The 14,962-nt window shown below is 39.7% G+C and overlaps 1 protein-coding gene across 2 annotated transcripts in view; it reads left to right on the forward strand.

Annotated features, from left to right (window-relative positions):
- Window positions 1-14,962, forward strand: part of CDH7 (cadherin 7) — a 110,309-nt gene that overhangs the window by 31,679 nt on the left and 63,668 nt on the right. For both annotated transcript variants that reach the window (XM_039238744.1, XM_039238745.1), the window contains exon 2: window positions 12,421-12,715. In XM_039238744.1, coding sequence (XP_039094675.1) covers window positions 12,421-12,715 — 295 coding nt within the window. The remainder of the gene's footprint in view (window positions 1-12,420; window positions 12,716-14,962) is intronic.

The raw sequence follows: 14,962 nt of genomic DNA on the forward strand, positions 1-14,962 counted from the left end.
TTTTTCTCTTCTTTCATCTCATCGGTTTACTAATTTTATTATATTGGCTTGTGGGAACTTCTTAGGGCATTAAACCCTGCAGTGGAGCTGGTCAGAGGTAGGAAGCCAGGATGTGGCGGTCACTGTGGTTATGTTGGGCGCTAAGAAGGCTCTGATGGAGCTTTGTGTTCCTCATGTGTTTCCAAGTGATCTCTTGCTTTCGAGGAGAAAACACGGCTTAGGTCTTCTTAGGGCCCCTGAGCTAGAACATAGCCTTCTTCTTAAACCTGCTCTGTTTTAGGTGAGGCAATTACATATCCCAGCGAGACTCCTGCCATGTGAAACCATTTTTTTTTTTTCATTTAGGAAGCTTTTGTATTTATTGAAATTTTGCCAGGGATTTATTTTGTTGAGGTATGGTTTTAAAATCTGTACCCTTTAAGCAAATTATTGGCTAAGCTCCACAGACATGCTTCTTGTCTTTTTTTTTTTTTTTTTTTGTCTGCTTAATAAACTATATTTTTCCTCTGTCCTTCAAAGTGATATTATCAGTAAAGTGGAAGAGCATTTTTGTCAGCTTCTATATTTCTTTCTTATTTTTGGCCAGTGATTCTTACATTGGGTGTATAATAGTATGGCCTGAAGAGCTTTTAAAAATAATTGTGAGGGGCGCCTGGGTGGTTCAGTTGGTAGAGCGTCTGACTTCGGCTCAGGTCATGATCTCACAGTTCATGGGTTCAAGCCCCGAGTCAGGCTCTGTGCTGACAGCTAGCTCAGAGCCTGGAGCCTGCTTCAGATTCCGTGTCTCCCTCTCTCTCTGCCCCCGCTCAGTCTCTGTCTCTGTCTCTCAAACATTAAAAAAAACTTTTTTAATAAAAAATAAGAATTTTTTAAAAAGCCTGGGCCCATAGCCTCATATTCTGATTGAACTATTCTGTAGTAGGTCTGGGCATCATACCGCTCGAGTGAACAGAAGACACCCACCCTGGGTGCAGAGAACAAGAGTGTTGTATGAGGAGAAACGCACGCACATTTAGCTCTGGGCTCACTGAATTAAGGACATTCTGCCTTTTCCTCTTCTCAAATAAAAACACTACAGTGAATTCCTCCTCTCTCTGGTGACTGGTTCATTCACAGTATGAAGTTTCTAGAAATCAAAGCAGCTGGAGCCTGGGAAAAATAAGAGCATATCAGGTGTAGACTGAAAGAAACAAGTAGCACTCTGCCCAGGGTTGTGTCTTTTATGAATGCGGCCTCCCTGTGGCTTCTACAGCTGCTATGGCTCCTGATCTACAAGTGTACACCTCTCTCCAAATTATGTAAATGCGCTTCTCACTCTCCTGAGCCTCTGTAGGAGACAGTGTGTGACACACGGGGACAGATGTCTGCAGAGAGCCGAGCTGCTCCACTCATTAGTTACTGAGTTAGTTACCTGGGTACTTGCTGCAGGTCAGGTCCACTGAATCGGACTCAGAGCCATAGATTTGCTTGCAGGGTAATTATTGGAGGGCGTTCTTGGAATTAACCCATGTAAAGGAGGGACGGAAGGAGGATTGGGCAATGCAGTTGCAACCTAGAACACGGCTAACCTTTGGGGAGCTGTGGAGCTGTAAAAGTTCTTCATGGGTTTCCCGAATAGGGAGAATGTTAAAGCCCCCCCCCCCCCCACCTCTGGAGCTATTTGGATGGAGGATGCCTCCAAGACAGAAGGATTACCTTTGACAAGGTGGCTATTTTTGCCAAGTTTGCAATTTGCCAAATTTGTAAATGCTTCAAAGTAACGATTTGGGGGGAAGACTTAGCTGAGAAATGTCAGTCACCAACGCTTCCAGTGTTCATGGATTCAGGAAAGGAGTGGACCCGAGAGGCTGTCGTGACATCCCCTAGAGACCACCCCTGACCCACTAACATCCCATGCATCCTGCATTCAGAGAACGGTTCCTAGGGAAACATGCTACACCTCCTTTCTTGGAGGAATTTACAGGAAGGTTGGTAGGAGGAAGTACAGCCTATGTTGCAGCTGATTTTCAGGTTACAACCAGTACCCTTTTCCTCTGGCTCAGGCTGGGGTCTTGCGCTTACCCCTTACCATCACAGTGGCGCACCCACATGTCCAGAGCTATACTTGCTCTTTCCCATTGTGGGAGAGAAGCCCACCTCCTCTCGGTGAGCAATGCCAATTATTCCTACAGAGATGTTGGTCCCTTGGTATGGGGAGTTCAGAGACAAGGAGAGAGCATGAGCCTGGTACAGTCACCCTGTTCTAGGAAGTGGAAGGCACACAGTCCTCGGGGCAAGAGATATGAGGGGTCACATGGCCGTGTCCACTCTACCCTTTTATTTTCTGGTCCTGTGTATGCTACCTATGGAAGCTCTATGGCATTGGATGGCGCATTTCTCTGCAGGAGAGAGGGAGTTTTCATAAAGCAAGTGGCGATGAGCTGAGAACAGGAAGATTACAGAAATGCTTCGGATCATAGGGTGAAAGTGAGGTGGGGGAGGGGTGCCACACCACAGATGCCTAGAGGAATAACCTCTGAGGTTTAACTGAGATCATAAATATTTTCTTTCTACTATTACTTTCTTCATTTGCTTCATATTTCCTGCCTTTTAATAATAATAAACACAGTAGTTGAAACTATTGATTTTTTTTTTTTTTTGAGCAGACATGAACTATTCTTTTAGGAAAAATAATGTATACCACCAGAGGGTCGTAGATACTACTGCTTATAATTCTTGCCCCACCTTGAGTGTTCCTCTTGCCTTTCTGACTCCAACCAAGGTAAACATGTAAAGTATAAGCAGGACATTTTGTTATTCTCAGTTTATCTTTCTGGCCCCGGAGGGATGCATGCCCAGAGCCTAAGAGCATTTCTGCATGTTGATAAGAAGTATCTCAGGGTATTGGATGGGTACTTAAGTATATACTGTATACTCTTCTCTTGTAACTTTGGTAGAAAAGGGACAGATCCCTTTTGAGTAAAATACATAGTGAAATCAAGACAGAGGTTTTTATTTAATAATCTTACATAGAATAAGGTATAAATACAAATGAATTGAAAGTACTGAACTGTTTTAAGTCATGTTATTGGTCTAAGGCTTGCATGTAAGCAGTGATATTTATTAGACCAAAAGTTTTATATCTGGGATACAGGTTGAAAATTCATATTTTCAACGTGAAACCAATAAGGTGGTTTCAACTCAAAGAATTTCTGATTCTGTAGAATAAGGTGGAGCCCAGATATTGGCATTTTCAACCAACATCTCAGGCAATGCAGATGCAGGAGACCTACATACTGAACTTCAACAAGCAATAACTTCAGTAGCCGAATAGTAGGTCAAGATTAGTGAACATTCTGTAGCCTTTAAAAAACATTTAATTATTTAAACAGATGTTTACAGAATATAGGTTGTAATATATTTACCCTAGAAAGACTCTTTCTGTCCATCACATGCAAAAACTTTTCTATTATAAACTGGTGGATCCTACGTATTACTGTGTGACTATTCCTAAAAATAAATTTATTCCCTCGTTAGTCAAGTGCCTTCCTGGAAATAAAGCCCTGCCCTTCATCACCAGACTATTTCTTAGCAATAGTCTTGTCTCAACTTAAATACCATTTCTTAAAAAGCACTTCCCTGAACTTATGAACTCAGTTTGATTTTTCTGCCATCTGATTTCTTGCCATTCTCTGGGCACTTTTTTTATGGTCATCAGAATTGCAGTTGTTTGTTCGACCCGGTCCACTGACAGCCTGCTGTGTTGACAGCCTTTCTCTCTGTAAGCCCATGAAAACAGGCCACTGTTTGGCTCCACGCTCTGGCCTCCCCCTTGCCTCCCTGCCTCTTCTTGTCTTCGTTTAGACACTCACACACACCTGGCCCATAGGAGACCCTCTGTACCCATTTGTCATAGATGGTTAATATATGTTTAGTTTCTAGATGAAGACAGAACCAGACTGGATTCAGTCTCTGTGTTTCCAGGACAATTCAGCTTGGGCACAAGGATCATGTCGATTGTATCCCTCAAGTTCAGGCGTAACGGCTAAAATGCTACTTCTCACATGATATTTTTACTAACAGCTAAAGGGATACTTGTGATTTTATAAGGATGCCAGAAGAGCTTAACTAGATAAACATTAAATACTCAGAATATTTGAAAACAAGTTTACCAACTAGATACCCACAAACTACAAAGTATGTACATTCTTACTGTGGTTATAAAGTTTAACCATCAGCTCTCCTTACTAAGGTCTTATTAATAAGTGTTGAATGATGAATTACTGTCTGTTCTCCTCTTGGACTAATTACTTTTCTCTGTTCACCCTCCTACTTTGGTGTTATCTCAGAAATTTCATTTTTCTGTATCTTTCTCCACATACTGGCCTCCATCAGGACACTGATAAGATAGTGTGGAGTATTCTTTTTCTAAATTATACAAGTGTCAAGGCTTTCTCTCCCAAATGTAGACTCTAGGATTATATTACTATTAACTGTTTTTGAATGCACAAGACAATACCATGCAGAGGACTTCAGGAAATGTTTGGCAAACATGTTGAGCTGTTCCCATCTGCAACATGTACATGAAGGCCTTCTCCAAAATGCCATGTGGAAAACATCTGTGCAAATCTTGAGGCTGACCTCCAACAATTGCCCTATGCCTCCCTGGTGGCTAGTATCCTCATGTTTTGCCTCCTGTTCAGACAGGAAAAGAGTTTGGACTGATTATTACCTAGAAGCATTCAAAAGAGCTTTCACATAGGTTTTATCCACTGACCCAGTGCTTCTCAACTGATCTGGAGGGAAGGGCCAAGTGTTTGTTGTTTATTGGCAAGCTTACTGTTATTTTAAGAATCTAGAACATACTCTATGGTAACCTCCTAATAATTTTGTAACTATAGTAAAAATGAATTCTTTAGATACAAAATTCAGTCCTCATATTTTTTCATTATTATTGGATTCCACAGACATTAAATTGCTCTGTAAAATGACTATAGAAATTGCTAAGCTCTTCCACTCAGTTTTTGTACTTGCCTCGACTTGGACAGATGGCACCTAGTCCTTGGGCCCCATGTTGAGTAGCACTGCTTTAGCTTCCTGCGACATTTTCTGCTCAACCGGCCCCATTTTAAAAGCAAGTTGAAAATTATCCTCTTGAGCAAAAAGCTTAACGTTTCCAGGAGTTTGCTTTTTATCTGCTTCTGGTGGACTTCTTGAAGTTTAGAACTAAGTGAGCAAGGTTCTACAGGGGAGCCCTGAAGTAGAGAACATGATGTGCTCACAATTACATTGGACAAGGAACAGTTTTGATCAGGAGCGGTTTTGATCAGTAACAATTTGACTCAAGGCAGATTTCCTAAGTTGTTTGAAAGTTCTGGATGTGGCCTGGAGACAGCAGTCAGAGAGAGGATGAGATGAGCTCTGTGGAGATTTCTTTAGGGAGGCACATGTAGCTGTGTGGGATAGAAAATGCTTTTCCGAGTTGTTATCATTGAGTCCCTGATGAGAAAGATATGGCCCTTAATGTGAAGTTCTGAGTAAGTGCGCCATAGGCATAAGTGTAGAACCTCTGCAAATAAAAGGAAGATTCCCCCCACCCTACCCCAAGGGATGCATATAATTCTATTGTACCCACTACATGTGAACTTGCAGATAGGAAGAGAAAGTTACATTTTACAAAACACGTCCAAGTGCATTACTTCATTTTATCCTCACTTCAGCTTGCGAGATCAAGTGTACACTTATGGATGCTGGTCTGTAACAGATGAATAAACTGATTTAGTGTGATCAAGGGATCACAGTAAAGGGCAGATTGGTGACACAGTAGCCATACTTGTTGCTCCTTTGCAGTGGAGATCTAACAGTTGTACCTTTCAGCTATTACGTGAACTAAGACCCTAGAATGAATGTTCATTGCCACTGAATTAGTGTGAACTTTTTCCAAGGGAAAAAAGGATCTAAATAGTTCTTCCTTTTTACTTATTGTTGGCTAAAAACATAAAGGAGTTGTTTTTTTTTTTTTTTTTTTTTTTTTGACAATTTTAACCTTACCTAAGCACTTCCTGGATTGCATCCCTTTCCTGTATTACTTTCTGTGTTGTAATTAATACCTTTACTTTATAAACCATGCATCTTCATCAAAGATGCTTCATAAGTAAATTGTGTTCCATTACCCTGGACCACAATGATAATTAGAAATTAGAAATACTTCAACCAGAAAGAAATGACTCATACACTTGTTTTCATCTATAATATTTCTTCAACAACTTGATAATTACATGGTATCCAGTGGCATGTGGAAAATATCTATTAAAAAGAATAATGAGAAAGGAAAACTTGCATGGAATGAGTATATTCAAGCGGTTTTATTTCCACCAGTTATTGTTTAAATCTGTCCTCTCTACTGATTACCTTAACCTTGGAAAGTTTAGTGAATCATAAGAGTCCTACCAATCGGTACTGTATTTTTAAACTCAAAAAAAATTAGGACTCTATCATAAGTAAACCAATATTAGGAAGTTTACCTTGGAAATCCTTTACTAATATTCAATACAAATCATTCACAGATGGTGATTAACTTGCTGCCCAGCCATCGTTGCTCCATTTTTGTATATAGATGTAGTAGTAGTATGAACTTTTATTTTGTTGTAATAATGCATTTTGCATTTTTCTTATTCAAATGTTCATCACGAGGAAAATTGAATATAAACTATAATTATTTCCATCCGCATCATATGTCGGTCTATGAGGATCACGGAGACATTTGTTGACTTTAGCTTTAGTTTTTAGTTTCAAATCTTTCATGATAAACATTATCTCTTTTACAAATAGTTTCATCTCATGTCTAGATTTACTCTTTTTCACATGAGAATTTTGTATGTTACATTATAAAGTCCAATCCTGATAGTAGAGTGCTTTACCTTAATGACTTGTGTTCTGCTAGATCATCTGTAATAGTTGTCATGATTGTTCAGTGACATCCAAGTATAGGTGCTTTTTACTTCCATTTTGCAGAGGAGGTGACTAAAAGGCAAAATCATCAGTATGATCAAGTAATAAATAGAATTTAAGCTGTTCATAGAGGGAAGAAAAGTTAATCAACATGTTGATTTTTTTCCCTTTGCGGAATTGAGATTTATTCGTCATATTCAGACTCTTCTTTAAGCAGATAGGTTGACAGTTCTACACCAGATAGTTCATATCAGGCCCTCGTTGTATAAATAGATGTAAGAAAATTGTTGAAACTGCAGTGCATGGATCTATTTTGAGTTTTGGTCTTTATAATTTTAAATTAAAAACTAAGTGGTGGATATAAAAGTTAATCAAGGACATTAAGACTCTTCCATTCAAGGGCATCCAAAGGTCTGTGAAAACCTCTTAGCAGTGTGTGCGTGTGTGCGCACGCGTACACATACTATGTAAGACTTGGGAAACAGAAATAAGAAAGCATACCTGCCCCTACAGGTTTCTGTCTCCTGGGGAACGCAAACGTGTAAATTTGTAAGTACAAAATAACGTGCCAAATGTTATCATGGGCACACACAATGCAGTGTCTGAGCTTGATCTAGGCAGTTCAGATGATTAGGTAGAACGGTCCAGAGATATAGGATGTTTTTGTTTAGCTTTTCTTTTTTCCTAATGCTATTAAAATGTAAAAGTATAGAAATTGAGGTAAAACAGGCACTACTCTCTTACAAATTGGGTTATGAATTTACTACACTTAATACATTGAACTGTCTGTTGAGAATGTGGAATTTGGCGATAAAAAAGAACCCGGCTCTTAAGGAGTTTATAACTTAAAGGTTGGATATGAGAACAACTAAACCAGATTTTCAGTATAAAGCAGAATTCAATGCATTCTGTCATAGAAATGCAAACAACGTGCCATGGGGAACAGATAGGAAGATTGTTGAGGCTCAGTAAAAGGGGAACCTATATTAAGCCGAGTTGGAGGTCAGTTGATGGAGGTCAGCGGAGGCAAGATGATGAAAGACTTATATTGAAAAGGATTGTGCTGCTTGCTGTGCACGGCCAGTGTGGTCCTCGTCCGACACGCCTGGAACATGGAGTGCCTTCTGAGATGTGATGCAAAAGAGAGACTAAAGACATAGCATATGGCTACACGGAGCCACATGCTTAGAGTTTGGGGTAAATCCCTGGACCATGGAGGGCAATTAAAAGTATTTGATGAGGAGTGTGATATAATTTAATATGAGTTTTAGGGAGATAGTTTCTGACACACAGAGAAGATGGAGAGTAACTGAAGAGTTTTGTAACTAGTGAAAGATTTTCAGATTCCAAATTAGGATTATTGTTTTGGAAGACCGAAAAGAAAGAGTTGCTCTATTAGAGGTAGTGGGCAGGTATTCTGTCAAGGGGATGTAGAACCGTAATAGATTATTAAACTTATTACATTTTAGGGTGCGTGTCATGGGTGCTTTGCTTTTCTGGCCTGGATAGCTTATAAAGGATCCAACACAGTGTGATAATTTTCTCACATTGTTACCATACATAGTGATGACTGACATAGTGACAGAGAGAAAACACATAATGATTGTACCTCCTTCTCTACTGATTCTTTTGCCTTACTGTGAGCTAGACCCAGCTTAGAGGTATGTGTTCCTCACTGTGTTTATTTGCTAATAATAATAATAATAATAATAATAATAATGTAAATATCTACTCTGGAGTCACAACAAATATTTTGAAAGGGATTTAGGAATCCACACACTAAAGGTGAGCTTTGTGTGGTGATTAATGAATCAAGGTGTTGTTCTTGTTATTGTTTAGATGAATCACAAGATCACATTTACAGGGGTATTTGCAAATGAAATGGACATAACATTGTTAAGTTCTTTTTAAAAAAAATTTTATAGTTTATTTATTTTTGAGACAGAGACAGAACATGAGCGGGGGAGGGGCAGATACAGAGGGAGACACAGAATCTGAAACAGACTCCAGGTTTTGAGCTGCCAGCACAGAACCCGACACGGGGCTCGAACCCACAAACCGTGAGATCATGACCTGAGCCGAAGTCGGGCACTTAACCAACTGAGCCACCCAGGTGCCCCAACATTGTTAAGTTCTACTCTGTCCAAAATATGAGTACAGATATTTGGTTTTGATTGTAGTTTTCACTTATTGTTTATTTCTTTCCATATGGTGGGACCATAGAATGCTTGTCTATTTTTCTACACAGAGGTTTTTGCTATGGAGAATAGCACTTCTCTACTCTGTAATAGTCATTCACAAAGATTGTGTGTACCTGGGTGTGTGTGTGTGTGTGTGTGTGCGCACATGTGTTGTACACAGACACATTTTACTTAAGAATGCCATTAAGTAGTTCTGTACTTGCAAGGTTTTTCATTGCTGAGGTTTTGTGTGGTTTCTTTGTTTGTTTTGCTTTTGTTTGTTTGTTTTAGCAGAGGAGAATAGTTTTTCCCTAATAGCTTGGGCTTCAGTCCACCTATTAAGATCAGTGTTAGTGCACAGTGTGTCACAGATTAAATGTCTGAATGCATCTGATAATTAGGTAGCCATCTTAACCTTTCAAAGTTGGTCATCCACTTTTAACTACAGATACTTACACTAACCTTGCAAGGACACACGAAGCAATTTTCTGCTTGTGAATTCTGGCAGTGATTACAAGCCTAGCTCCAGAGAGAGAGAGAGAGAGAGAGAGAGAGAGAGAGAGAGGGAGAGAGAGTGTGTGTGTGTGTGTGTGTGTGTGTGATGGTGGTAGTAGTGGGGTGTGGAAATATGATCCTGTCCTCTAATGGTTAGAGAAACCAGCAATATAAGTCTTTTTTTTCCTTTAAGTTCTTATGCTGTTGGTGATGGAAAACATCTAAAAATACCACATAATGTACAACATGGTGTCAGAGCTCAGGTTGAACATCCGCTCAGGATGTAATGTGCGTTATGTATTGAAAAGGAACGTTCCTTCTCCCCCTTACTTGGATACTACAGGAGCATTGTACCACCATGCCGTGGAAACAGCAACTAGTTGACATGAATCAATTAAATGAATCATAAGTGCTGGTTCTTCTGTAAGTGGCATGGCAGTTTCTAATGAGACTTAGCGACATCGTAACCCTTTGATTAAAGATACCCCCTATCTCTTGAGAGTTTCTGTCGTCATTGGATCATCCTCTGCTGCTTCACACCAGGGTCAGTGGTAGCCTATAGGCTCTTCTAACCCTTGGAGGTACGGACACGGTGAGGGGGGTTTAGAAAAGTAGCTGTGAGAAGCGTGTGGAGCAGTGGGGCTATGTGGGGGTCAGCAGCTTAAAAACAACTTGTTTTCTTTCTTTTTTTTTAATTTTTAATGTTTTATTTATTTCTGAGGGAGGGTCAGAGAGAGAGGGAGACACAGAATCTGAAGCAGGCTCCAGGCTCTGAACTATCAGCACAGAGACCTACGCGGGGCTCGAACCCATGAACCGTGAGATCATGACCTGAGCCGAGGTCAGACACTTAACTGACTGAGCCCCCCAGGTGCCCCAAAAACAACTTTTTTTTTTACCCGTCATCCACACTTGTCTCAGGACTCCAGGTTTTTGGTCTATGTTGCTGAGGGAGGCAGAGTGCTTTGCTGTTCCAGAATGCCAAGAAAAGACCCTTTGCCAAGTTACAGAGTGCGTTGATGGAAACCACTAGAAGCACTCAACTTCTTCATGACTTGGGGGTGATCAGGGTGGGGGGTGCATGCACCCTTCTTTCTCTGAGTTGTCTTCTGGCTGCAGCTTTTGATGGGTTCACCTCAGGGGATAGTGGCTCCTCGTTGGATGCAGGGTCTTACTGCTGCCAGTGAAGGTGGAGCTTTCCAGAAGCCCCCAGATTTCATGATCCTGGTACCAGGATTGCCTTGTGAGCCTTGTAAGCCACTAAGCCTTTCTTGACCTCAGTTTCCTTATCCATTGATAGGGAGAATTTATTCATTCAATGTGAGTGTGAAATGCGTTACCACATAGACAACATATAGAAAACAAGAGTGCTCGACCCCTAAGAAGTACCCCGTAATTCAAACTACCGTGATTCTCAGCTTTTCTTCTTCTTCGAGCTAGAGATGCAATAGTAGCCCTGCGAATGACTTCAGAAAATTAAGCAATTCACCATACTTCAAGAACGCAGCTTTTCCATAGGGCGGGTACACATGCGGTACAGTGATCCGCTAGATAATTCTACCCTGAATGGAGCTAAATTATAACTTGCGCCAGTAGTTAATTATTTGTATTATTTAGTCTCAATAAAAATTACAGAAACCAAAAGATAAATCAGCTATTTAAGTGTTCTGAAGCAGAGTATAAATACAGCTGTTATAATGCATTGGAAGAATCACTTACAGAGACCATGGTGCAAAAAAGCAGTACCCTCAGTACCTAACACAGCTTAGTAATGGTGTGGTGATTCTTAGTAAGAAAATGTACTAGGGCCACCCTTCCCTAAGTAGTTTCCCACATTTTCCATTTTTGAAAGGATGCAGACACAGTTCCGTGGGGGCAGTGAAAAGCCTTCCTATTTGGTAAATTGGCTTTCTGCATTCGTATTAATCGAAGTCCAGATGATAGCGGTTATAGGGGATGAAAGATTGTGGAGATGACAGATTGAGTCCTGTGTTTTTCAGGTTATGAAGTTCAGGAAAATGTGTAATTATGTCTGAGTTTCCTAAGGTTCTTCTGTTCAACATAATGTTCTGACATACAGTGGGGACAGTTCCAGAAATGAAATGCAAATCAGTAGGTGCTGGCCCTTCTGCCTATGCCGGGGTTAATCATGCAAATCTAATGCAGTTCTTGGTATTTCAAGAAAGGTTTGAGCTGAAGTCTCAGGCACATACTGATTTGAAATTCCTACTTCAGAGAGCAGTGTAATTTTTTTTTTTTTGGCTTCAAATTTTAAGAAATAGAACAGGATTTGGAGGCGGATTTAGTGGCTAGACATCCATCCATACTTGTTAAGCATCAAAGCGGGTGGGAGGGAAGGGAACCCTTAAAGAATGTGGGAATTTGTAAGCATATTACATATTTTATTAGATCGAAATTTACAAATGCTCTATAGCAAGTCCCTTTGCTTGGAATAAGATCAAATCAACCAATTATACACGTTTACTGAATGCTCTGTTCAAAGAAGATGTCTAAAACTGGCAAGGACAGACCAAATAAAAATTAACACCACCACAAGTTCCTAACTTTGGGAATTCTAGAAAAAGTACCTTTGGAAATGAGACTGTTTACAGGAAGAAATGAAATTGTCTTGCTCACGAGTGCAAGCTGACGCATTCTAATAGCCTTTTCTGCTGTGCGCAATAAGCATCAGCTTATCTTTCCAGGAACAATAAAATTTCATGTACTGCTGCCTGACATAAGAATTATTTTTACCTATCTCCGTATCGCTGACGCTCTTGTAAGTTAATCTCATCTCACATGAATTTTTCACCAGCTTCACTCTGATGTTGATAAAGGAGATGGTGCCATCAAATACATCTTGTCAGGCGAAGGGGCAAGTTCCATTTTCATTATTGATGAGAACACTGGGGATATCCACGCTACCAAGAGGCTGGACCGTGAGGAGCAGGCCTACTACACGCTGCGAGCCCAGGCGCTGGACAGGCTCACCAACAAGCCCGTGGAGCCCGAATCCGAGTTTGTCATCAAGATTCAGGACATCAATGACAACGAACCCAAGTTCTTGGATGGCCCATACACTGCAGGAGTTCCCGAAATGTCGCCTGTGGGTAAGTCAAGCACATACTGGTTTTACGGCTTCTAGTCTTAGGGGGTTTGTATTAAAATAAAATCGTTTTGCAGGGGCGCCTGGGTGGCTCAGGTGGTTAAGGGTCCGACTTCGGCCCAGGTCACAATCTCGCAGTTCATGAGTTCAAGCCCCGTGTCGGGATCTGTGCTGACAGCTCAGAGCCCTGGAGCCTGCTTCAGATTCTGGGTCTCCCTCTCTTTCTCTGCCCCTCCCGCACTCATGCTCTGTGTGTCTATCAAAAATAAATAAACATTTAAAAAAAGAAAAGAAAATCATTGTAGGTGCTGGAAAAAAAAATCACATTAGTATTGGTATAGTAATTTCCAGTGAGGGTGAGGAAGCAGTTTGAGATGTGTTAATAGCCAGTGCTCAAATCTAATTATTCAAATCATTATTTTATTTATCTGGAAAATTGGGAAAGTTTTTCCTTTCACACAGAGATCTCAGTATCTTCAGTAAATTACTCAAGTCTTAACTTTTCTTTTCAATGTAATACTTAATTTAAAAAGATTAAAATTACACCAAAAAGTTAAAAAAGAAAATCCTTCCAGACATTGCCCTGTGATTTTCTTTTCTTTTTCCTGATTAGTATTAATGATTCACTCATCTGAGAATCCTTCTGTGGCCGAGATATCAGGCAGGCCATCTAACATTTAGATCACCCAGTCTACTTGCTTGTAGAGTATGCTTGAACCCAAAAATGTCCCTCCATATGCCGCCACTATTTTTTTTTTGTAATTTCTCCAGAAACTTAAATGCATGAAAACTTATGCTGAATTCATAGTAATGGGACAGTGATACTCTGTTTGAGATCTATAAAAGAGTCATAAAGGATATTTTATTCGAAAGCCTTTTCACATTGCCCCATTACTGGAAAAATAGAAAGTAAAGTACTATTGATATATACTTTACTTACATCAAATAATATAACTTTAGTTTTAAACTATTCAGATAACTTTGGAATATTTTTTAGCCAGTATGTAATTTCAGGTAATCTTATGAAACAGTAAAAAAAAATGATGGGGCTTAAATAGACCAGTTGATTTAGATATTTATTTCCTGTCATTTTTAATTTTGAAATAAGACATACATTTAAAGTCATAATTGACCTTGTATTTTAACATGTGAAAATTTTACCCATTGTGATTTGTTTTATTTAATAAAAGTCACTTCATTCATTCAGGCATTCAGTCAACACATCTACTGTGTCAGTGGAATTGCAAAGATGTGCATTATGTGTGCCCGTTAGGGGAATCACAATTTAGTGACCATAAGTTTCTGTGTCTGACAGATGGGAGAGTGAAAATTATTTGGGGCACCATTGCTCTAACTGCTAAAGAAACAGATGCTGAAAAGGAGACAGAGAAATACGATGCTCATGGTCGGAAATATTCTGAACCATGAAAGCAGCAGCATCTCCCCATAGTTAGCTTGTATGGAGGAACTTTGAGCAAACAGGCACAGCCAGACTTTCTCAGTTACTGCCCACATCTTTAGAACGCTTCTTGCTATTGCGTAACCTCACAAACAACTATGACAACAGCAGTCACGACAAGATTTTGGAGGTTTTAGAAAAAAGAGAAGGCTCATTTTCCTCTCCAAAGTACTGATGTTTAGAAAAACAGGAAGCTTAGAGGTGTGTTTAAGCAATTCGGTTCAACCCTATAATTTTCACGTTACATGTTGGGCTGTCTTCATTGGCTTGCTAATGTTTTCCTTTGCTACATAGAATGTAGCCATGCAAATTGAATTACTGTGAACTTTTTTTGTCTTTTGGAGGCTACATAATACACTGTAGTTTTGATTTCAGTGGTACCACTCTGATATCAAACAGCATGGTTGATTATTAGGCACACGTACAAGTTATTTTAGCTATTTGATTGGCTCCAACAGGTTCAGAACCTTTTAGGAAATGATTTTCAGGTGATTTCTGGATTTAACTGACATTAATGGAGACCATTAAAATAATATCAGAATTTAAACTAAGAACAATAGATGTCTACATTATATGTTATGTGGCTCCCTCGTGAGCTGTAGTTTATTAAAGTGTTTAATTCTAACCAAATAGTTCTAAAAACCACTAAATAATATGGCATATACAACAAAAGTGTTCATTGCTCAATATTCAGGGCTGTGTTTTTCATTGGATGCTAATTTTAAGATTGAAAACATGCTAATAAGCCCTTAGGATAGTTCATTCATCTCCAGAAGAGCATAGGTAAGCATG

Source organism: Hyaena hyaena, unplaced genomic scaffold (genome assembly GCF_003009895.1).
Source record: "Hyaena hyaena isolate Hyena2069 unplaced genomic scaffold, ASM300989v1 scaffold_145, whole genome shotgun sequence".
NCBI classification, from domain to species: domain Eukaryota; kingdom Metazoa; phylum Chordata; class Mammalia; order Carnivora; family Hyaenidae; genus Hyaena; species Hyaena hyaena.